The sequence below is a fragment of the Dromiciops gliroides genome, chromosome 1 (assembly GCF_019393635.1).
Source record: "Dromiciops gliroides isolate mDroGli1 chromosome 1, mDroGli1.pri, whole genome shotgun sequence".
Lineage (NCBI taxonomy): Eukaryota > Metazoa > Chordata > Mammalia > Microbiotheria > Microbiotheriidae > Dromiciops > Dromiciops gliroides.
Window position 1 is genome coordinate 748,368,532 of NC_057861.1, and position 25,361 is coordinate 748,393,892.

Genomic DNA, 25,361 nt, shown 5'->3' on the forward strand with positions numbered 1-25,361 from the left:
ATTTGGCCTCAAAGGCCCTGCATCCTGGTTCCATCTCTAGTATGTGGGTGCCCTTGGACCCTTCCAGCTCTGGGTCCCTTAGGAACTTATGTCTAGATCCTGGCTTCTTCATCTGGGTCTGGGAACTTTAGAAAAATAAATATTTTGATCGTTGCTTTTGATGTCATTGCTTTCTTTCGTCACCTTCTGTATTTTATTTTAAACATTTAAAACCATCATTCTGAGAAGGGGCTGCTGGGCCCCTGGAGATGATCTCTAAGTCCTCATTCAGCCTTAACCCTGCACTTCTGTGTGATGCTGCGATTTGGGGACCATCGACCAAAGACCCCCATGATGCAGAGGTGTCAGGTGAATAAACAGGAGAGAGACAGAAAGTTTGTCCCATTGGGCTATTTCCCTGGAACACGCTAGGTACTGATGGATAAATTTAACAGTGGAATCATGATCATAAAATAGGGACCCATCTTCCTCACCCCCCAAAAGGGAGATCAGAAAAGCCAGAAACTAGAGAGATAATAAGCGAGGCTCTTCTGTCCAAAAGACAGTCTCAGTGGTTTCTGAGGGTGCCTCTCTCTTCTCCTCAATCCTCCCCTTCCCTCCTCCACCATGACTTCCTGTAGGATGAATCACTGGTTCTGGGACCTCCTGGAGGCCTATTCCAGTCTAGAGCTGGTGGCTCCAGGAGAAGCTTCACTCAAAGGCTTGCAATGTGGCCTAGACCCTTCCTTATACACTGAGCAAATAACACGGGGTCCCCAGCACAGCAAGGGCATGAGGGACACATTAGGCATTTGGAGGAAGGGGTGCCAGGGAATAGTTGGGCACCTGAGCCCAGGCAGTGTCTGCACTAGGGTTTTTGACTTTGGAGATGGGCACAGACGTGGTGAGCCTTGTTTAAAATCTATCCCTAGAATTTAGTATAGTGCTTGGCACAAGGTAGGTGCCTCATAAATGCTGTTTGTTCATTCTGATATTTCTCATCTTCTCCATCTTTCACGTGGCTCTCAGGGGAGTGTCATTCATGAACAGATCTCTTTACATCATTCTATGATCAGGAAACTTGAAGGTTCTTTCTTGCCTATCTGAAAGGAACTTCAGAGGCTCGTGAGTTTAACTTTTTCATTTAACAGACAACAAAACCCCAGCCCAAGAAAGTTAAGTGACTTGTCCAAGGTCACACAGGTGATTAGTGTCAAAGTCAGAACCTGATCTAGTCCCATTTCTTCCTTTTACAAATAAGGAAACTGAGGCCCAGGGAAGTTAGGTGACTGGCCCTAGGTTACCCAGGTCAATATCAAAGGCAGGATTTTATCTAGTCCAATCTCTTTATTTTATAGATGGGGGAACTGAGGCAGGCCCAGGGAAGCCACAAAACTTCGCCAAATCTCTGGGCGGTGAACCCCAGCCACCTGACTGTCAATCTGGTCCTCTTTCCTCTCTATCACATCCTGCTGTCTCCTGAATTGAGAATGAACAAATCCCTATCCCAAATATGGACCAAACCTTGGGTCAAGCTGACACAATTCAATTTAATTCAACCAACATTCTCTGCACACCTACTATGTGCAAGGCCCTGAGCTAAGTGTTGGGAATGCCCAGATTGGGAAAAAATGACAATCATTCCCCCAGATAATTGTAACCACGTGGAGGCTGAGTTAAAGCCAAAGCAGTGTTTCCTGCCCCCCAGGGCCTAAGACCTAAGGCCTGGGGTGAGGAGGGGGGAGGCTTCATGCCAGGAATCCCCACCCAGGCACTGGGGCAGAACTCTGGGCTTCTCATCCCCCTGAGCAGATGAGAGATGCCTGCATTCCAGTGGACATGTGTGTGTGTGTGTGTGTGTGTGTGTGAGCATGAGTATTTCACCCCCTCCTTTTACAGAAGAAAACAGTCCCAGGGAAGTCTAGCTGTCCAAAGCCAAAAGGGCAGTAAGGGTAGGGAGGGAAGTCCTGAATGAGGGTCATCCTATGTGGGGTGGAGAGAAGGATCCGGGCTCAGCCGCTCTGCCAGCTTCCATTAAGAACATCCTCTGAACTGGGCTCTGGGCTGAGGGCTAGAGATATAGAGAAAGGCAGAAGCTGGGCCTGGCCTCAGAGAGCTCCCTGCTGTGGCAGCCCCCCCTTCCTGGCAAGTGGTACAGGAGAACCCGTATCTCAGAGATGGCCAGCAAGGGTAGGGTATGGGTCTGTGTGAGTGTTAGTGCCCATGAGAGGGAGGGAGAAACTGGGGGGGAGGAGAGGGGGTAAAGATGGGGAGAGATAAAGGGGGAGGGAGGGAGAAACTAGGGAGAGTGGGAGGAAAGAAGGGGAGAGAGTAGGAGAGAATGGGAAAACTGGGGGAGCAAAGGGGAAGGAGGAGGGAGAGTGTGGGGGAAAGGAGGGAGAGAGGAAAGGAGGAAGAGAAAGAAAGAGGAAAGAAAAGAGAGGAGAGAGAAGGAGGAAGAGAAGGAGAGAGGAGAGAAAGAGAAACAGGGGAGGGAGGAAGTGAAGGAGACAGAGACAGAGACAGAGACAGAGAGACAGAGAGAGAGAGACAGAGACACACATACACAGAGAGAGAGAGAGAGAGAGAGAGAGAGAGAGAGAGAGAGAGAGAGAGAGAGAGAGAGAGAGAGAGAGAGCGAGAGAGAGCACACGCATGGGGAAATTCTCCTGACTGGATGAAGCCTCCATGGAAGAAAAGCCCAAGGATGGGGGGGGGGCGGGGCCTCCTGAACCAAGAAACCACTCATTCTGGGCCGGTCCACCTGCTTTCCTTCGTGGGGCAAACTTCTGGGGGCTGAGCAGAGGCCTTGGCAAGATGGCCAGACCCAGCGGTCAAGCGGCGGCTGCTACTGCTCCACTGGGGGGTCGGGGAGAGAAAGGGAGTTTTAATGTGTATAATTCCAGTCGCACTCTAATGAATTCCTCATTAAAAACTATTCATTTTCTATTACTCCAGCTGCAGCTCGGCTTGGAGGATGCATTTGAAAACAGGACTTTTGTGACTGCAAAGAAAAGAGAAGAAAGGAGAGCGGCCCAGCAGCTCCCCCTCACACCCACCCAGGGCACAATTACCTCCCAGCAGGGTCTGCTGCTCCGGGGTGCAGGGGCCACATGGGGTGTCTGCTGAATGGGGACACTCTGGGCCTCTTGTTTGGGGGGGGTATGCCCCCTCCCCTCCTCCCTCCCTTCTTTTCTTCCTCCCTGAGGTTCCCTTCACGGCTGGTTTCCATAACAACTCCCCGAGTGATGAGGGAGGCTGGAACACAGCCGTGAAGGTCCCCAAATTGGAGGTGTTGCTATAGGGAAGGCTCTCTCTCTCTCTCTCTCTCTCTCTCTCTCTCTCTCTCTCTCTCTCTCAGTCTCTCTCAGTCTCTTTCTGTCTCTCTCTCCATCTCTCTCTCTCCTCCCTCTCCTCTTTTTCTCTCTTTCTCTTCCTCTCTCTGTCTCTCTGTCTCTCTCTGACACTCTCTCTGTCTCTGTCTCTTTCTCTGTCTCTCTGTCACTCTCTGTCTCTCTGTCACTCTGTCTCTGTCTCTCTGTCTCTGTCTCTCTGTCTCTGTCTCTCTGTCACTCTGTCTCTGTCTCTCTGACTTTGTCTCTCTGTGTCTCTCTCTCTGTCTCTGTCTCTGTCTCTTTCTCTGACTTCTTTCTCTCCCACCCATTCTGCATGCCTCAGGTCTTCTCTGAGCGGGGCAGGGGCTTTTCTCTCCTCCCTAGAAGAAAGCCTGCAGGAGGTGAGGAGCAGGAGGGCCCAATCCTGGCTCCCCGAGTTCCCCCCAGCCTCCCAAGAAGGAGCTGGCCATTGTGGGGCACAGGACCCCACCTTACATGGAGAAAGAGAGCTTGGCTAACCCAGGGAGCTGGCCTCACTCCCTATCCTTCTTAGCCCCTCCTGATTTCCAGTCTAGGATAGCCAAGGATTTGGGGAGCCATTGCTAGGTCCTGTGGAACAGTGGGAAGGGCCCACCATCCCACTGACTCTCGTCCCCAGCCTCCACTAGCTTGCTATGAGACCTCTGGCTTCAGGTTCCTCATTTGTCAATCAGTCAGTCAGTCAACAAGCATTTACTATGCATACCAGATGCCGTGTGCTAGGCTGGGGACGCAGAGAGGCAAAGTGAGGGGGCTGAATCAGATGGGGACCTTCTGGCTGGTATCCAGAACTCAAAGAGCACAGAACAAAGATGTCTCTGAACTGTGGTGGCCAATTGGGAACAGGAGGCAAGAGGACCAGCTCCCCACAGGCCTGGCCTTCAGAATCATGGGCTCCTGGGAGGGCGTTTTTTGTATACGTGCATGTGTGTGTGGATGCACATGTTCCTGTGTGTTTGCATGTGTTTGTGTATTTATGCATGTGTGTGCACACGTGTGTATTTGTGCATCCAGGATCATGTGTGTGTGCTAGTGCATGTTTCTGTATGTTTGTATATATACACGCGTTTATGTGTTTATATGTTTGCATTGCAATGGGGCTGTGGGTCTCTGTTTTGTGTGCATGTGTGCATGTTGCATTTGTCTGTGTGTACATGTGTGTTTGCATGTTTGTATCATATTCTATTTATTTTTGTGTTTATGTGTGTCTATTTCTGTGTGTGCATATTACATTTGTGCATGTGTGTACATGTATGCGTGTATGGTAGGGGGAGGTTCTCATAGACACCACCTTCTCTCAACTGTCCTAAAAATTCCTTGGGGTAAAGGGTCAGCTGTCTCCTCCTTCTGTCTTCCCCCTTCACCAGAGCTGACACAGCAGTCATTACTCATTAAGATTTAATGAAATTAATTTCATTCAATTTATTTCACAGAATTGCAGAATTTTCACGCTAGAAGGGACCTTAGAAGTCACCAAGCCAGTGTCTTCCTAGAACAACAGAAGCTTAGGGCTGGAAGTGGCCTTGGAAGACCTTCTAGTGCAAACTTTGAATTTATGAGGAAGAGACTGAGGTTCAGAGAAGGGACATGATTGGCAGAAGTGTGGTGGACCTTCATCAACAGAGGGTGTCCACAATGGGGAACTGCCTTACAAAAGAAATTAGACAGTGAGGGAAGGAAAGAAGGAGGGAGGGAGGAAGGGAGGAAGGCAGGAAAAAAGGAAGGGAGGGAGGAAGAAGAGAAGGAAGGAAGGGGGAAGGAAAGGAGGAAATGAGGAAGGAAGTAGGGAGGGGGAGAAACAAAGGATGGAAGGAAGAAAAAATAAAGGAAGGAAGGAAAATAGGGAGAAGAAGAAAGGAGGGAAGGAAGGAGGGGAAGAAGAAAGGAAGGAAGGGGGAAGTAAAGGAAAGGGAGGGAGCTGAAAAAAGAAAGAAAAAGAAAGAAAGGAAGGAAGGAAGGAAGGAAGGAAAAGAAAACAGAGAAACTATCTAGTCACATCCCTTAATGGAACATATAAGAAAACTGAGGCAGCCAGTAGATGGGCAGTGATCAGCCCAAAGCCTCACAACAAGCAAGTAGAAGAGGCAGCATTTGAACCCAGGCCCCCTCACTTCTTGTCCAAGGCACTGTCCACTCTCCATTCTGTCATTTAGGGCTAGAGGAGTCAGCTGAGAGCTGAGATTGGAAGGGTGGGGGTGGAGGAAGAAGCCCACAGAAGGGATACGATGTTCTCAATGTGCATCACCATAGAGTAAAAGCACTGATGGAACCTAATGGACAGTGTGATAGCCTAGGAGTCAGGAAGACCCAGGTTCAAATTCTGCCTTGGGCATTTATTACCTATGTCCACTGTGAGCCAGGTAACACTATCCCACTTTACAGAGGAGGAAACTGAGGTTCAGACAGGTTAAGTTACTTCTTCAAGGTAGATCCTTTTTTTTTTTTTCCGGGGCAATGAGGGTTAAGTGACTTGCCCAGGGTCACAAAGGTAAATCCTTTGATGGAAATTGTGACTATGTAAAAATCTTTCTGAGCCTCTGTTTCTCTCTCTCTCTCTCTCTCTCTCTCTCTCTCTCTCTCTCTCTCTCTCTCTCTCTCTCATACACACACACACACACACACACACACACACACACACACACACCCCTTTATAAACTTTAAAGCAAATCAGGATCCCTCATGGTAAAGGGGTACAGGCAGCAGATTCAGTGTTTCTGGGGGATGAAGGGGGAAATAGGGCTGAAGAAGCAGGCTCTTGAGAAAGTTGAGAGAAGCCCCTGCCCACAGGGACTCGCAGAAGCGGTGAGGGCCCACAAGGGAGGCATGTGCTCTGGAACCCATCACTGTGGGTTTGGGTGTGGGATCTGCTGCTCATTCGCTGAGTGACCATGGGCAGATCGTTGTTCTCTTGGTGCCTCAACACCTGCACCTCCCCGAGGCACTGCCAGGATCAGCCGAGGCAACGCAGGAGGCCCTTATGAGCATAATGTGCTCGGCACATAGTAGGGGTTCAGTAAATGCTGGTTGATTAAGTTCTATATTTTACGTTTTAGTGGATAATTCTCTCCCAAGAAAGGACACAGCGCATAGAATGCTGGGAATCAAGAAGACCTGGGTTCAAATCCTGCTTTGGACACATCCTAGCTACAAAGGCCAGCTGCTTAATCTTTCTGGGCCTCGATTTTCTCATCTGGAAAATGGGAATAACAATACCTGTGGCACCTACTTCACAGGATGAAGGTGAGACAGGAATAAGGTCCGCCCGCAAAGCTTTGCAGATGACAAAGCAGTATAGAAATGTGCCTGCAATAATTTGTCCATTTCACGATGTCTATGTGTATCATCATCATGAATAATAATGATCGCTGTTGCTAGTCTGTGTCTTGTGCCCTTGCCCAGGATGTGAGCAGAGACATAACCCAGACCCAGGAAATAGGAGAGAAAGCAGCAATGAGTGAGTGGCCTGGAGATGGAGATCTTTGGGAAGCCTCTGTGTGGGATTTTTAGGGAAATCCTGGGAAGGCTGAGCCAAGCAAATGTGAGCAGAAAGGTCACTAACTAGTCCAAGCTATCAATTTTGTGGCTCCAAATAATGTTAGTAAGGGAAGTCTGTCCCCCCAATCTGCCAGCCTCATAATTCTAGTAGGAACATTAGAAAATGATGCTCAGCATCTTAGGTGTTCTGTGAAGGGCCCAAGGCAAGGTGGCTGGGCCCAGGCCAGGCCTCTCATGCACCATGCCTCGGACAGAGGCAGAACCTTCAGGGGGTGGGAGGAGGGATCAGGGATCCTCCTGCTTTGGGCATTTGGGTTTAAGATGGTGGGGGTGCTCCAGAAAGAGGATCCACCAGGGAGACTGGCTCCTAGTCCCAGCCCCACTGGGGAGGGCTATGTGGCCTGAGGCAAATGGCCTGACATCTCCACATCTTTAAAGTAGGGCTATGAAGCCCTGCCCTGCCCGGTTCTGCTTCCCTGGCAGATGCCAACCAAGATGGCGGCTGCTTTGGAAAGCTTAAAGTGACATGCCCGTGTATATAAAGTACTGATTGAGTGGGATAATTTATGTAAAGTTTTTTGCAAACTAAGCGCTATATAAATGCTAGTTATTATTGCAATTCTGGGTGCGGTTGACATAAGGTATGTGGGCATGTGTTTCTCAGAGGGATTTCCGTTTTGTTTCTTGGCTTATAACCTGCTTTCTCGTCTTTGGGAACACACGGCGGCTATGATGTACAGAACTCTCCTCTGCCCCACCTGTGTCTCCTGCCCCATGATGCTCTTGTGAGGCCCCCTCGTCCACCTCTGGGGTCAGGACCATGCCTTGGTGCTCTGGGTGGACGAATGCCTCATTCTGCAGTTGCAAGCCAGGTTTCTGGGGACAGAATGGCAGACAGGCCTGTGGTCCCTTACGGGCATCTAGGAGATGGGGATATGGAGGGTTTCCCATTTGACCTGACCTCGGCCAAAGGGCGAGAATTGAGGGTACTTACGCCATGACAATCACGCTGAAATCTAGCCAGTTCCATGGGTCTCGGAGAAAGGTGAATGCGTTGAGACAAAATCCTCGCGCCAATATTTTTACCAATGACTCAAAGGTATAAATGGCAGTAAAAGTGTACCTGGAGGAGAAGGGGAGAAGGGTTACAGCATACATGGAAAATGGGGCAAGTGTATATTTGGGACAGTGTCGGGGGAAGCAGGGAACCATGGCTTCCTTACGTCAGTCCTCAGTGTGCAGAAGGAGAGTCAGACGGCCCAATTAGACCAGGCTTTTCCTGAACAGCTGAGCTGGATATGGGGCTGAGTCTCCCTTTCTTGAGGGAGGAGGGGCGGAGAATCAGCACACATAACTGCTTAAGCTCTTTGTTCCCCTCTTTGTCAGCTGCAGTAGTCAATGAGCTGGTCTGGCTGTCAGGTGAGGCACAGAAACACCGATGGGGGCTCAGGAACACTCAGACCCTGCTTGTTTACTGGGCTCTCTGAGAAACCATGACCCCTTCAGCTGGGATGGTGGGAGATTGGGGAAGGAAGGCAGGAACATGGTTTATGGGAGTTAGCAGCCCAGTTCCCTACTTTGATGTCAGATTTGGCAATGGGCCAGATCCCACAGTATCCCACAGGGGTCTCTTTATTTCAGATTATGTGGAAATTCAACTCACTTGTGTTCATTGAACCATTATTGACCACCTCCCTACTATGTGCCAAGAACCATGCCAGGCACTGTTACAATAAGATGACTGATCAATAGTTGGACACTGCCAGCATTATACTTGGGCAAAGCAATAGCTACTCTGGAGAACATAACTAGAAGGCGTCTGACCCTGGCGTCTTTCTCAGGTCTACCAGCTAGCATCCCCCTCTAGCACCAAATGCAAACTCTTCTCTTTGATGTCGGAAGCTAGCTCTTGTCGCCCTTGCTAAGCTGACTAATCACCCATTCCTCCCCTCATGCACCATTCAGCTGAGCTAGACTTCTTGCTGTTCCTTCTTCATGGCATTCTAAACACCGCATCTCCTCTCCCCATGCCTTTGCCCAGGCTGTCCTCCATGCCAGGCATGCCCTCCCTCCTCATTTCCACTTCTAAGAGTCCCTAGTTTTTTACAAAGCTTAGATCGAATACCATCTTCTAAGGGAAGTCCTTCCTGATTCCCTCAGAGCCCACTCCCCTCCCTGAATTACCTTGTATTTTTCATCTTAAGATCTAGAGCCAGAAGGAACCTCAGAGACTATGTCGTCCACTCCCCTAACTCTACAGACGAGGAAACAGAGGCTGGAGGAGTGGACCTGACTTCCCAAGGTCACACAGGTGATAAGCATCAGAGCCAGGCTTGGAAATCGGGCCTCTGCCTTCAGATTCATGCTGTGTGGGGGGCTGCACTCCCAAGGGCTTTCTGGGTTTCTGACTTCAGACTTACAACTGGACACGTCCACTTGGATTCCAGCATGGCCACAGCCTCTCCTCCCTAAAACCTGCCCCTCCTCGTTTCTGCTGATGGTGACCCACCCCCAGTCCCCCAAGCTCAAAGCCTGGGAGTCACCCAGAACTCCTCCCACTCTGCCCAACTCCTTAGCCCTCGGTGCCACCATAGTAGCTCTAGCATCTCTCTGCTCCTCCCTGCTCCTATCGCCACCGTCTGACTTGGGGACCTCATCGCTTCCCACTTGGCCCATGAGAGCTGCCTCCTAACTGGTCTCTGTGTATCTCCTCTGCGACCTCTTCTTCACAAAGTAACCCAGGTCACCTCCCCAGCTGACCATGTCCTTCCACTCAAAAGCTTTTCGAGTTCCCCACTGTTTCCTGAATTAAATACGTAGGATATGTGTAGATAGTTATATATACATAGAATACATATACATATGTGTGTATTTATACACATCACATGTACGCACACGCATACAATACAGATACATGTGTGTTTATACACATCACATGCATACACATATAATACATATACATGTGTGTATTTATACACATCATGTGTATGCACGCACATAATACATATACATATTGTATGTTTATACACATCACATGTATGCATACACATACAAACCTATACATGCACACCCCCAGACACAGGCCCTGCCCCCTTAGCCCAGCATCAGAAGCCCTTCACCATCTGGTTCCGCCTGCTCTTTACAGGCTTTTTAATTCTGTCCATCTTCACACATTCATTCCAGCCCTGCTGGACACCTGCAAGCCTGGAATGTGTTCTCCCCATGACAATCCTTTTCTTCCTTCAGCGCTCATTGGGGCCCACCTCCTCCAGGAAGCCTTCTCTGATTCCCTGACCCCTCCCTGGCTGGAAGGGTTCTCTCTCTCCTCAGATTTCTTAGGGGACTTTGTCTAGATCCCTACATTACCCAACCACAGGCTACCTTGTATAGGACCGCACCGCTATTCCACATTCAGATTATAAGCTCCTTGAGGGCAGGGTCTTTACTGTATTGTCCTTCATCTTTCTATCCCCACAGTCTCTTGCACACAGCAAACACCTGATAAATGCTCACTGAATCAAATTCTATGGAGGGAACAAATGCTTGTTGGACACAAAATGGTGACCACGTCTCTCCCTCCCTTTGGTCACTTCAGCCTCTTGGATGTGTAAGGGGATGGGGCCTGAAAGGGCTAATACGCCTCCCACAAGGAGGTGGTTCTCCTCCTCCCTCTATGACAAGGGCAGCTCTTCCAAAGTCAGGACAGGGCTTTGAGTGGGCCACAGCGGGGTTCAAATCCCACTTTTACAACCTACTACTTATGTGACCTGGAAAGTCACTTCTCTCTGGGCCTCAGTTTCCCTTTCTGTAAAAGGAGGCAGTTGGTCTCTCATCTGCTAATGCTTTGGGTTCAGCCTTCAAAATGGCCCTCAGGGCAGTGGAACTCTGAGTATGCCTCAGTCCCCACAGCTCATGGGGCCTCAGAGCATCCATCTGCCCACCAATCCACCTTCTGCTTGTCCCTTATCTCCCATCTACCACTCTGTATAGACCTTGGCTCTACCTGGATATTTGGATGTTGTCTCTCCCATTAGAATGTGAGCCCCTTGAGAACTGGAGATTGGTGATTTTGCCTCTTTTTCTCTCCCACTGCCTTGCACAGTGACTGGAACACAGTGAACAATGAATTAAGGCTTATTGACTGACTGGTCATCCATGAGGATGTGACCTGCAGGCTGTTCTGCATTCTCAGAAGGCCTTCAGGCCAACCCTTCCTATTGAAAAGAGCCAGGGAAACGGTCACCTTCCAGTTACCTGAAGGAAACCGGGGAGGCAGGTGGGGCAGCTGATCCTGCCGAGCAGCAAATTCCTCAGAAGGTGACCCAGAAGCGTGCTTGAGTGTGTCTATGAGGGTGAGCCTCAGTCTGCATCCCCAATGGGTGCCAAGGAGCCAGATCATTCCCTACTGTGTGAGGGTCTCTCCAGGAACTCAGCTCTCAGGACCGTGACTAATGGACACCTTTACAAAAAGGAGTCAGAGGCTCATAGATTTAGAGTGGGAAGGATTCCAGGGGTCATTTAGTCCAGCCTCCTCATTTTGCAGAAAGGGAAACTGAGGCCCAAGGAGGTTAAGGGATTTGTGCAAGGTCCTACAGTCAGTGAGCTTCAGAAGTGAGATTTGAACTCAAGTCCACCGACTCCAGAATATCACACCTCTGATCTTTCTTACTCTGAGCATTTAGGGGAGCCAGGAGCTTACCCAGGCCCGTAAGCTTCTTGAAAGCCAGTTATCACTGACTTCCCTCAAAGGGAAATGCCATGGATTCTCATGGAGAAATATTTTAAATTAGGAATTTTAATTTGGTGGGGAAGCATGGCATAGAGTTTTTTCTAAAAATGATAGGTATAGGGGCAGCTAAGTGGCACAGTGGATAGAGGATCAGCCCTGGAGTCAGGAGGACCTGAGTTCAAATCTTGCCTCAGACACTTGACACTTACTAGCTGTGTGACCCTGAGCAAGTCACTTAACCCTCATTGCTCTGCAAAAAAAAAAAAAGAAAAAAAGAAAAGAAAAAGAAAGGCGGGTGCCCAGAAAAGGGCCATATTCCACCTGACAAAGGAGTGAATGAATGGTTGGAAGAGCATTTCTCAAGCACTTACTATATGCCAGGCACTATGTCAGGACTTAGGGGAGCAAAGCCAAAGAAACAGGAAGCTTCTGTCCTCAGGAAGCTTCCATTCTGAAGACAGAAAAGCACCAGCCCAGGAATCAGGATGCAAGGGTTCAATCCCAGCTCTGCTCCAGCTCTGGCTGTGTGACCTTCAGAAAGTGAATGCACATCTCTGGACCTCAGCTCCACCTCCCATTCATTGACTGTGATGGGTCTCTCCAGACACTGAGAACAGGAGGAGGGTCAAGGCAGCAGAAAGAGAAGGGCTGAGAAAGGAAGGAGGCTTGGGGAGGAGAGGGAAACAGGAGAGAGATACTTACTCAACATACTTGGTCCATGGTGGGGGCTCGTGTTGGGCCATGAACACACAGTTGGTTAGAATGGTACACATGATAAACATGCTGAACAGCGTAGGACGTGGGAGTTAAAGAAAAACTGGTTATGGGAAAACGAGTCCCACCACAATTTCCTGCAAGCCCCTCTGTGTTCCCCAGCATCTCCCCCAACATCCCTCAGCCCCTGCTGATTTGGCTTATCCCATTGATTCCTGGGCTATTATCATCCCATGGAAGATTATTGTAAATTAACAATCAGCTAGCAGATCAAGATACAGTAACCAGGAAAAACTGGAGCAACAATTGCATTAGCTGAACAAACCATCTGTCCCCCATCCCCACCCCCTGAGTCACATCAAAGCAACCTTGGATTTTTCTTGAAACCTGATTGGAGAGGAGGGAGGGGACTGGGGCTGAGGAAGTGTTGGGTGTTTACTTAAAAAGGACACAGATCTTTTTAGGGCCCAGCTTGAGGACTCAGAGTAGTTTATGAAATGGGACTTTCTATGAAGGGATTAAGGCAACATCATCCTGCCTGGTTTTTTCTCCTTTCTGGCTTTTGTTTTCCTTACAATTTCTCTTAACCCCCAAGCTCCACTGAGACATCTCCCTCCCCATGAAGCCTTCATTAGAATAAAGAAAAACACATAAGCAATACTGATAGAGGCAGAAAGGATGTTTGAAAGTGAAAGGTATGCCACATTTCACACCCATAGCTCCCCACCTCTCCATGGAGACTTTTTCTTCCATTTTACCAGCAAGTTCAGATCCCAGCCAGGGGGAGGGATGAAAAAGTCCTTCCATGAATCTTTCATGCTCCCCTTCCCAACTGAGGCAGGACTCTCGCCCAAGCTTCCAGTGAATCCTCCCTTGTCCCCTCCAAAGGTGCCTGCAGGACTTTTGGGGGACTCTTGTGGCTCTTGGTTCTGCTACTTGCTCCCTTCGGGGCCTGGGGATTGTTTTCTTCTTCTGTAAAACGATTGAGCTGGACTAGATAAACCAAGTCCAGTTCTAAATCCCAGGGTCCCATCTCAGTACACAAATGCTCTGCCTTAAATAACAATTAAAAATCGATATTTTATATACTGCTTTAAAGTCTGCAAAGACTGCTTTAGATGCACTGTCTCATACCTAGGAGGTTAGGTATGCCCTGGGTAATTATTCCCATTTTACAGATGAGGAGACTGAGTTTCAGAGAGGTTGATTGATTTGCCCAGGTCACACAGCTAGAGAGTGTCAAAGGTAGGATTTGCATCCACATCTCCCCAAGTATAAACATAGCACTCTCTCCCGCTGTTAGAGGCCATAACGGGATCACTCCATTTTTCCAAATGCCCCAATGGGTTAAGGATTCCTGTATGGACCAAACTTCTTAGCTAACTCCCAGCTGACCTATTGGACTTCAGGGGCCCCTGCCATCCATTACTGGACCCATTCTGGATGAGTTTCCAAGGTGGGAAGGCCTGACTGCTCATCGACGTTCCAAGCTTGCAAGAAGTATCCTGCCGGGGCTGGGTGAATCTCTGCGGAGCCATGCTGTGCACAGTCAGGTTAATCCGACATCCACCAGCCTGCAGAACGAACTGTTCCCAGCGGGCAGCTCTGGAGCCCATAATTGTACTCCAAGGGCTTCTCACTCCAAAGCCAGAGCCTCAACATTTTCCATTACCTGCCCCCCGCCCTCTGGCTCCTCTGCAGGAGAGAACAGGCTCGGGGGCCAAGGTTCAGGAATCAAATTAAAATCAGAGGCCAGGGATTTTGGGTTGTTATTTTTGCTTGCTGCCACTCAATCAAATTCCTGGATTAAGGATGTAAATGCCCAACTTGGCGAAAACAAAGGATTGATTTCCGTCAGGCAGACCACAGATTACCTTTTCTCTCGGGCCTGAAGCATCTATTTTAAAAAAAAAGATTCAGACCAGGCTGGATGCAAATTCAAAACCAACCAAATCCTTCAGTAATCTTCCCAGGGAACTAAATCCAGAGAGAGCTCTGGGAATGTTCTCCACTCATGTCCCTGCCCTTGGGGCCCGGTTTGTTTTCAGTGCACTGTGACCTAACCCCAGGTGGACCCGGAATGCCTCATTAGTGACAGGACCGAGTGTTCTGCTTCAGCACACCTGAAGGAAGAGCCAGAAGCCAACGGCCTGCCCAGGAAGGAGCCCCTGGTGGGTGGCACTTCTGCCACCCACGATGCCCACTCCAGGACTGCTCCAAAGGCTCTGGAAGAAAGGGGGTATGGCCCTTTCAGCCCCAATCACTCTCCCTGAAGACCAGGATGTTTAAAAGAAGGTATAGTTTAGTGAAAAAACTCAGCCAAGATCTGCATTCTAGTCCTGACACTGCTCTTTGCAAATAGCATTTCACTGGTGCCCCTCAGCCAGAGGGGCTGAACCTCTCCACCATACTGAACCTCATGAAATGGGTCCTAAATATGTCCTGCCTCTAATGCCTGCTGGCTGTGCCCTGGACAAGTCACTTAACCTCTGGTCGAGGGCAGAGGTATCACATTCAGGTCCCACACAATTGTAAAACGTATTGTGATCTAGGTCTTATTTTTCAATATTTCCCAAGTCACTGTTTGACACCTGCTCTAGGTAAACCTTTAAGACTCTAAGATGTAAAAATCTGCACTGGTGGAAGGAATTCCCTCACTTGGGAGTTCTCTATGCTAATAAAGTCACAAGGACAGTTGCCATCTCCCTAAAATAACCACTAAAGTGCTCTTCTGATTCTTTAGAGTGATGGAGAGCTTGTCGACACAGAAGGGTTACTCCAACGGGAAGGGGGTGGCACATTCTGCCAGGGGTAAGCAAGCTGGACAAGACTTGAGTCTAGCCCCAGGGATGGACCATGGCTCTGTCATCCATGAACATATAGGTCAGAGAGGATCAGGTCTGGGCATTTAACAAATCCTTCCTTCCTTTTTTTCTCCCTCTCCCTCCCTCCCTTCCACTACAACTGCTCATAAAGGCTGTGTGTTAATATACATGGGGTTCTCCTCTGCCTTGGTGAAGACAGCAACCACGCCAAAGCCAAGCTCATACACTTACAAGCTCTAGAGTTGGAAGGGAACTCTGAGGAAGTCTACTTCAACCTTCTCTTTTTACAAATGGGGAAACCGAGGCTCAGGGAGATCAAATATCTCTCTCCAGGCCCCACAGGTAGCAACTGTCAGAGGTGTGATTTGAACCCAGGTTCTCTGACTGCTTGCTTGTCAGTAGAAGTCAAAGGGCTAGAGGGATTTCTGCCCTGCCAATCTAACAAACGGGCTGTTAGGCGTCATATGAAAAGAAATGAATAGGTTGTAAAACCCCATGCAGTGCAACAATTACTTTGTATTCACAGGACTTGACCATTCACAAAACGCACCTCTACCAAGGATACCAAATATTTGCTTCTGCATGTCTGTGGACACCTCTGATTAAAGGCACAGGCCTCCACTGGTGCAGGTTGCAGCCTCTTCCCCCTCTCTGCCCTGGGGGCCTCTCCCCTATGCTTGGCCAGGAGGCCTCCTCAGAAGAGATGAGAAGCACGGCTTTTGGCAGCATTCTGCAGATGTCAGAGCAGGCGTTTATGAAACACGGTGCCTACTTTGTGTGAGGCAACCCGGGAGAGTGGAGAGAGGGCTGCCCAGAAAAGCCTGGGTTCAAATCCTGCCCCTACAACATGTGACTGCCACGCAACAACTGGGCAAAACACTTAACCTCTCTGGGCCTCGGTTTCCTCCTCTGTAAAATAAGCTGGAGAAGGAAGCGGCAAACCGCTCCGGTATCCCTGCCAAGAAAACTCCAGCTGGGGTCACAGAGTCTTATTATTGTGCCCCTGGTAGCATAGGAACTCAGGAAGGGCAGAGGCTGCTTGGAGTATCCCCACCGTTTCCCCAGAGCCCGGCATGCAGTCAGTGCTTAATAAATGCAGGCTGAGTCGGAAGGGCTGCTGAGCTTGGGTTTCACCAGATGGGACTCGGACTCTTAGTCCAAGGTCAAGGCCTCCGGTAAGCCCAGGACGAGGGGCAGCCTGGGCAGAGACAAGTAGCTGGGCAGGAAGGCCCAATATCCCAGGCTTCGCTCCCAGGCCCCGGCCCTCACTGGAGCTCCCCACCCCCAGGCCTGCTTGAGCCAGGCCTCTTGCTGACAGAAAACGAAAACCGAGCTGAGAGACACTCCGGGCTGGACCGCACTGATAGGCGGCCGTTCCTCCAGGCCCGTGTTCCCATGACCCAGGCTCTGGGCCCCACACTGGGGAGATAAGGGCCCCCGTGGAGCAGCGGTGGCAGCAGCGAGGGCCTGGCAGCTGGGACAGCACCAGCTCCCGCTGACTCCGGGGGCCGGGGGAGGGAAAGGGAAACGGCCAAGATCGACACCCCGGACGTGTCCCCGCTGGCCTCACTGGCCCCGGGCCAGCTCCCGGCCCGGCTGATGTCCTCATATGGAGTCAGACAGGGGATCCTGGCTGAGGAGGGGCTGCCCCTGGCCTCTCAGCTCTCCTTGGAGTGTGCACGGCTGCCCCCCCCCGGCTCCTCCCTCTCTGCCAGCCCCCGCTTCTCAGGGCCCTTGATAGGGACCGGGTGTTGCCGCTTCTCGGCCTAGCTTGGCAGCTGGGGGTCTGCTGCCCTTGGTGGGCCAGGTGCCTGTCCTCAGATGCTCCCCCCCAACAAGGGCTGGTTCCCTGCTCTTCTCTTGTGGGATCCAACGGCCCGTCCTCAGTCTCTCCTCCATCCACCCTGGGCACTGCTGTCCATTCATCAATCCCCAGCTCAAAAAGCTGCTTCCTTGCCCGCCCCCCCCCCCCCGCCCTGCCCAGCCCACAGTGAGTGAGGATGCTGGAGCCAGGAAGACCCAAGTTCTGATCCTGCCTGAGACACTTACTCATGTGACCCAACGATCATTTAATTCTCCACCTCCATTTTCCTCATCTCTAAAATGGGCTTTCTAACAGCACTTGAACCCTTCAGGACCATCCTGCAGGCCCTTTCCTGACTGCCCATCACCAGACACGGTCACTGCGCAGAGCTTCCCTACCACTCACTGAGGCCTCATCAGCCATATTTCATCACTGACTTCATACACGTGGGGATGTAGGGAGGGTAATGGAAAGAGCCAGCTGGTGCTTGAGTCACGGGCCTAGGTGCAAGTTTTGCCTCTGCCTCTTCCTATCTGGGTGACCTTGGCCAAGTCATTCAATTTCCATAAGCCTTGGTTTCCCCATCTGTAAAAGGGGGGGTTCAGTAGGTCATCCAGCCTGAGAATCCTATTGTCTCTTTTCTCACGGAACTGTCGGGCTCTACCCACACTCACATCTTAGCTTCTCCAGTTAGACAGGGAATTCCACCACCTTCTTCATCTTCCAGGTGCTCATGACAAGCGACTGAGAAGCGCCTGCCAATGAGTGGATTGACTTCAGAGTTGGCTGCTCTGCTTGGTCCCCCGGTCAGCTCAGACCAAAGGTCATGGGAAAACAACTGCATTACATACACATACATATACACATGCACACACACACATGTGCATACACATGTATGCACACACACAGTGTTTTCAAGTAGTTTGTGTTAATTCTCAAATACCAGGATGTGACTTGTGACCGTATTACCCAGACCACCCCCTGTCTGTGCTGCTACATCCTGTGTTCTTATCTGTGCCCTTCCATAAGCTCACCTCGAGGGGCCACCCAATGTCCTGGGGGCCTTCCTTGGGGGCTTTTGACATGCTGAGGATGCCACAGGCTGTCCACATCTCACCCCTCACTTCTTACCCAGGGCCAGCCCATCTCCTGTTGAATCTGACATTTCTCTGTAGACATCCTTAACCACACTTGGCTAATTTCTTGTACGTACCATGTGGCAACCTGCTCCTGCCTGCCACCAGCCTCTCCACTGCCCTTGGAGTGACCCTTAACTTGTGTTTGGAGACTGTGCTCTTCCATGATTCACAATCATACAAAGAAGAATTATTGTTCCTGGACATTCAGGCTCCTCTTCACTGACATCAATGGCATTCCACTTGGGGCAGGAAGAGGGGGCTTTAAAGACTAGAATGAGAATCAAGAGGGACTACCTCTTCTACCACCCTCTCTTAAGACAGTATGGAGGGGAAGCTAGGTGGTGCTGCAGTGGATAGAGGACTGGCCCTGTAGTCAAGAAGACCTGAGTTCAAATCTGATCTCAGACACTTACTATGTGACCCAAGGCAAGTCACTTATCCCCAACTGCCAGAGAGAGAGAGAGAGAGAGAGAGAGAGAGAGAGAGAGAGAGAGAGAGAGAGAGAGAGAGAGAGAGAGAATGAATGGAAAGATCACTGGATCACTGGCTTTGGAGTCAGAGGCCTGGATTCGAATCCCGGCTCTGATATTTACTACTTATGTAATATTTGGCAAGATAAAACAGATTTTGTTTGTAAATATTTGTTTGCAGGTTGTCTCCCCGTTAGATCATGAGCTTCCAGAGGGCAGGACTGTCTTTTCCTCTTTTTGTATCCCTAGCACTTAGCCTAGTGCCTGGCACATAGTAGGTGCTTTAACCACTGTTCACTGACTGAGATCATTACACCTCCCTGGCCCTCGGCCTCCTCGTTTATGAAATGAGGTGGGATTAGAAGAGCTCAAAGGTGCCCACCAGTCCCAAGTCTAGGATTCTGTGATCCTTGCAGCCCCAAATTTGGGCCCCTTCCTTCCAAGCCCAGATGTGGGTCCTACGGGAGGAAGCGGTGCTGGCCCAGGCCCCAGACAGGGCAGAGAGGGAACCGGAGACTGCCTCTTATGGAAGGGACGGCCCGCTGCTGATACTTTTAGTGGAAGCATCTGGCACCCGGTGTCATGGCTATGCAGCAGACAGAGACCTTAGCCCCTGATTAGTCCGGCTCTCTCACCTAATAGCTGAGGAAAGAGGGCCAGAGGAAGCAAGGGAAGTGACTTGGCCACAGTCACGCTGAAAGGCAGAGCCAGGCTCTGGCCCAGGGATCCTCTCCATCTCTGCCGCCTTGGGAGTGGCCTCTCACTGAGCCCAGACACCTCCTGACAAAGGCATGCCGCTAACGGACATGGAGCTTTCCTCTGGGTGGATCCCAGGGATTTGGGGGCCCTCTGTCCATGCCCAGGAGGAGCACATCCCTGCCAGGCCCATGGAAGTAAACAGGAAGATTCGGCCGAGTTAGAGAGTGCTCGTTTTACCCTCCATCTCCAGTAATTCTGATTGTGAAGCAGGCGAGCCCTACGCACTAATTGGTGGCTAATTGCTGCACAGACATGTTTTCCCTCTCTAATTACCTCACAAGCACCCTGAGAGTGGGGCCCATTCTAGTTTCCTTCTGTATCCTCCTCCCCCTTCTTTCTTGGTCAGCCGTCCTCCCTAGGCTTTGGCACCTTGGCATCTGGGAAGGGCAAAACCTGGTGGGCAGGTGGGCTCCTCAGAGCCCCTAAACCACCTTGTAGCTAACCCTGGGGGGCTGGTAGACACTGTTGCTGCTCTAGGCTAGTGAGGTTTTCCTCTGTGAGGCTCATCTTCCAAAGGCCTCTGGGCCCACAGTTTTGCCAGCATGGGTCACCCGCCAAAACAGGGCATCCAGTGGCTGACTGGACCTGGCCTGATCAGGACCACCTGTACACGTCTTCCCTCTGGCAGCCGTGGCCTCAGCTGGTGCCAAAAGTCTCCAGAGGCCTCAGTGGGGGTGTGGGGGATCACCAGGGTGAGCTGTGGGCCCGGGATCAAAGACTCCCCCATCTCTGCCTGCCTTCCCTAACCTCGGAGGGCCCAGGCAGGGGCTCAGCAGGGCCAAGCAGGAATCCTGGGGCAGCCACAGCCTGAGGCTGGGTCCCGGGGGAGCTGTGTATACTCTAAGCAGCCCTGGGTTGGTTAGAAACCTGGAGGAGAGGGCTCCAAGGAGCCCCAAGGATGGCTTAGCATGAGGCTGCTCCCCTGGAGGCAGCACAGGGAGGGACACAGAGCCAACAAGCAAGTTCCCAGCGTTACAGAACAATCCTCCCAACCGCCAAGCCTTGCTCTGCTCATCTGTGAAATGGAGATGTCATGCCCACACTCCCTTACCTCCCGGGGTTGTTGAGAGGCCCAGATGAGATAACGGACGGCTGGAGAGGGCCTTGAAAGCCTCTCAGTGCTATGTGAATGTCAGCTGTGATTATTATTAGCCATGACTCAATTCCAGGCTGACACTCCCTTCCCGCAGAAAAACCCCCATCTGTGGATCCCTGTCTATAGCTTCCCTGACAATAACACCACTGAGAGGTGATGGACAATAACACAATGAGCTCTGAGAGGTGCTAAGATCATAGATCAGGAGCTGGAAGGAACCTGAGAGCCCTCTTCCTTTTACAGAGAGGGAAACCGAGGCACTGAAAAATGATGTAAGGTCACATAGCAGAACCAGGTGCTCTGACTCAAAATCCAGGGCCTCATCTATGACCCTGTGGCATCTCTCAGGGAATGCTAGACCCAGAGTGCATAATCAACCAGCCAGTCGTACAATGAGATTTTATCAAGTGTCTGCCATGCACGAGGAATAAAGACGAAAATGAAATGGACCTTGCTCTCAAGAAACTTACATCCTATCAAGGGAGACAACATGTTGATGTGCAAACACGGATCAGATAGAGACGCAGTAAGTAGCAAAGACTCGGATTCAAATCCCACCCCTGACATTTTCTAGCTTTGTAAACGTCAGTCTTCCCATCTGTAAAATGGGGACGGCGATTTCTGTGGCACCCACCACATCCATCTAGAGGCAGCAGAGTAGAAAGAGAGCTGGGCTCAGAGTCAGGAAGAGAGGAGTTTGAATCCTGTCCCAGACACTTATTAACTGTGTGACTCTAAGAAAGTCCTTTAAACTCTCTGTATCCCAAACAATTCCTGAAAACTAAAAATTGCTAAGCAGGTTCCAGCTGTATCAGGAAGGAATAAGGAAGGAGCATTTATGAAGTACCCATTTTGTGCCAGGCATGTCACAACAACCCTAGCGAGGTTGTTTGCTCCCGTTTCACAGATGAAGAAACTGAGGCGGACAGAGATGGAATGACTTGCCTAGCTAATAAGTGTCTGCTCTCAGATTTGAACTCAGGTCTTCCTGACTGCAGGTCCAGGGTTCTCTCTTACTGCACCAGTGCAGTGTCCTTCCTACCTGGGATTCCCCCATGTGGATGACATCACAGGTCTGATAGAGAAGAAACCTCTACCTCCTAGGGTTGTTGTCAGGTGTAGACAGCACTTAGCCCAGTGCCTGACACATAGTAGGCACTTCATAAATGCTTGTTGATAGTCTAATTGACTGATCAGACACAAATAGGTGAGTGAAACATTCTCTAAGTTTTAAGTGTTTATGAACACCAGGTGTTACTGGGATCTCCATTGATGTTCTCCACAATACATCAGTAACCACTGCCCTTGGAAGGATGAAGAGGCAGCTGGATTTCTTTTAATCTAGAGCCATAACCAGGGCAGGTCGATGGGGCTTTGTCCTAGGGCACTGAAACTGAGAAGGCCTGAACAGAACCAGACAAAGGTTCAAGTCCCAGCTCTCTGGGTTGCCAGGTGTGCAGCCCTGGGCAAATCAATTCACCTCTCCATTTGTCAAATGAGGGGACGGAACTAGCTAGCTTTTAGCTCTCAATCTCTGACCCTTTGGCATATTCATATCCTGCCTCTGATGACCTGTGTGTGGTCCTGGGCCTCAGTTTCCTCATTTTTAAATTGGGGAAGGGGAAGTTGGATTGGAGGCTGCTCCAGGCACAAGAAGAAGGAGAGACCCAGTGGGAGAGATCGGAGCTGCCCCGGTTGATAACACCCATCTATGGAACCATTAGACAAATTAATTCCCCTTTCCACTCAACTGAATTTGTCTTAATTACCGCTGGTGTGGTTTTCTCATCATGAATTACTGAATCAATTCCAGGGCCCATTTCATGCTGGGTGTCCTGGGAACCCAAGGAGCTTGTGACAGCCCAGCCCCAGTTCACATGCTCAGGAACAGGGGTCCACTTCCACACCAGCTGCCTCTCTCTCTCGTCACTTCACAGTCTCTGGGAAAAAAGGCATTGTGGACAGGGAGGCACCAAGAAAGCAGAACCACCGAATGGGATGGAGGCAGTGAGGGCTGGCAGGGAAGTCTGCCCTGGAGTCCACCCTCCTCAACTCACAAAAGAGGAAACTGAGGTCTAAACAGAGCTGCCTTTGGAAGCAATGGAACCAGGATGTGAGGCTGGGTCCTTTGGCCCAAATCTACAACTCTCTCTTCTCTGCTGCGCTGCCTCCTTGGCCTGGTCTGAATTAGGAAACCCCCAGGCTGAAGCTCCCCCCAGGCCTGCGGCTCCCATGCCCAGGTCACATCCTCAGTGCCCTGAAGGACTGGTAATGCCCAGGTAAACAGAGGAAATGTCAGCCATCGAGTCACCAGGAAAACTCCCAGGCCAGACAATTCCTGGGCCGCGATGAATATTAATCTGATTTGTCAATATTGGTAGAGGCTGAGGGAGAACACTCTGGCTAATTACTTCAGTAAGGGCAATCTCTTTGCCGCTGTTTAGCTAGAGCCCATTCTCTGCTGGAAGCAGACAGGCGGGCTCGGGGAGGCTCTCTTGAGTTCAGCGGGGCTGGTCCTCTCAAGACCGCAGGGGATGGCTCTCCAATGCCACAGCAGTGAGCGGAGTAAGTGGGTTTCTAGAGCTCTTTGTGAGGAGAGGGGGCTCGGGATGCCCTTGGTTTCACAAAGAGCTGGGCTCAAAGAAACAAGTCACTTCACTTCCCTGAAGGAGGGAGACCTGAGGAGGAGAGTGACTTGCCCAAGGTCACATGGGTATTTAGCATCAGAGGTAGGACTTGACCCAAGTCCTGACTCCCAAACTAGGGCTCCTTCCACTGGACCAAGCTGGCTTTAGGAAGCCAATTCCCCTCTCTGAGTCTCAGTTTCCTCCTTTGTAAGGTGCCTTCAAACTCTAGATATGGAGATGTTAAGTCCTTCTTTCTCAGTGTATGATCCTGGGCAAAGCCACTGAGTCTCTCCTGGCCCCAAGGGAACTGCCCAGAACTCTGAATCACAGATGAATGCCAGATCTGTCTAAGTGAATGAAGGGTTCACTCTAGGAGTTCCCTACATACACCAAGGAAATCACAGGTCTGGACAAAAAAAATAGAGCACATTAAGGTTTGCCACCCACTACTTCCACTACTCCCCCTCCCTACCACGTTTGGGGATTTTTGTTGGGGGCCAGCATGGAATAATCATGATGATAAGCAATGGGAATAACTGCCATTTCTGTGGCATGCCCATTTGAACTCTGAAAAGTTTATCAAAAGCTTTACCTGCCTATTGATGTCTCTGCCTCACAGTGAGGCAGGTTTTAAGGTCTGCAAGCACTCACAGTCAGGCGCTCACTTGGTCCTAGAGAGAACCCTCCATGGCAGGTGCTACCAAGCCCTGGAATGTCAGTGCCTTTGGTCTGGGAGTGGGTGCTCAGCCCTTGGAATGGCCTGTCCAAGCTGGAATCTCCTTCCTCCTTTCCTGCTGTGATGCCTCTCTCCCCTTTGGGGGGTACAAGAAGTTGGGGCCATCTCTGATCCTCGGAGGAGAAATATCTCTCACACACACACACACACACACACACACACACACACACACGCAGGCATGCACGGAGCATTAATTCCCCAGAGAACGCAAAGGGCCTCAGTGTTCTCCCCAGACTGATCAGCCAGCACACAGGGCAGGAGGTGAAAGCCATGCTATGTCTGCCATCGCGCCCCTCCCAGGGAGGTGAGATTAGGTTACAAGCAAGCCTGAGAGCAGCCTGACGGAGAATAGAAGTGACACAAAAGGCTAGCCCCGGGGGGATGTGGAGAGGGGAGAGGGCTGCCCCTGGCTTTGTCTCAGTGACAGGCCGGACTAGCAGGGGCTGATTGGATGAATGTAGAACAGCCTCTTGTCCTCGGTGGCACCAGCTGGTGGAATGACCTCCTTCTCCCCCTCCAGCTGTCTCTCTGAGTCACTGCTTTGCCACCAGCCACCCTGGGTTCTGCCCCGCTGACAAGGGCTAGGGACCTTCCTGCTCCTATGAGTCTGAATCGGGGAGCAAAGATAGGTGGGAGGTGGGGGGGGGGTCTTGGCACTGAATACTATTTACACAGCCTGTATTTGGAAAAACTAACCCAGGAGTGGTGGGAAGGGAGAGAGATTGCTAACTAGCTCCCAACCCCAGCAGTCGGGGAGTGCCAATTTGTGCCTACTAGAAGCATGGTGACTCTCTGGGCCGGGCACACAAAGAAGGTAGGATGGAATTAAAAACAGAAAGGCTCCCCAGCCCTCCAATCCCGACTCTGCAGCCCACTTGGCCTTCCTGGCCTCAGTTTCCCCATCTGTAAAACAAGGGGGTTGGGATGTGATAGTTGCTAAGGTTTCTTCCAACTCTAAATCTATGTGCCCATGACCTAGGAAAAACGGCCTCCCTGTTGCTATTCCCTAAGCCTTTTCTTAGCTGCCCTAAAACAACCCTAGTGACCTTGTAGCCCTGACGATCCCCAACAAGAGGGCACCGGGGCTCTTCTTAAAGACCTCTTGGGAAGGGGAGACCTCCCGCACCTGAGGCGGCTCCTTCTCAGCTGGGAATGAATGTGGAATTGAATTATTAGGAAGCTTTCCTTCAAATTCCAAGAGTAATTTATCCTCTTTGCAATGCTCACCTACTTCAAGGTCAGGCCAAGTAGAAGGCTAATCCTTTCTCAGGACAGACTCCCAGCTCTCCTGCCCCACCTGCTCTTCACTGCTTTAGGCTAACACTCCCGGTTCTTTGGGCCAATCCTTGCATGGTCTGATCTCCAGGCCCTCACAATTCTAATTGTTTTCCTTTGATACCCTTCAGACTATCAAGATCTTTCCCAAGAGGTAGCACACAGGACTGAGTGGAATGCTCAGGTGTATGTTGTTTGATGAGAGCAGTCTAGCAGCCTAGACTCCGCTGTCATTCTGGACCCTGCTGCTGTGAGATTATGTTAGCTTTTCTGGCTGCTGAATTTTCCTGATTTTGCTCTCCACTGATGAGCCAGCATCAGTTTCCCGTAAATGTCTAT

At 50.6% G+C, this 25,361-nt stretch overlaps 1 protein-coding gene across 2 annotated transcripts in view; it reads right to left on the reverse strand.

Moving 5' to 3' along the window:
• Positions 1–25,361, reverse strand: part of SCN5A (sodium voltage-gated channel alpha subunit 5) — a 173,543-nt gene that overhangs the window by 100,562 nt on the left and 47,620 nt on the right. For both annotated transcript variants that reach the window (XM_043976098.1, XM_043976099.1), the window contains exons 4-5: positions 12,280–12,369; positions 7,843–7,971 (exon numbers count right to left, since the gene is read on the reverse strand). In XM_043976098.1, the coding sequence (XP_043832033.1) occupies positions 7,843–7,971; positions 12,280–12,369 (219 nt within the window). The remainder of the gene's footprint in view (positions 1–7,842; positions 7,972–12,279; positions 12,370–25,361) is intronic.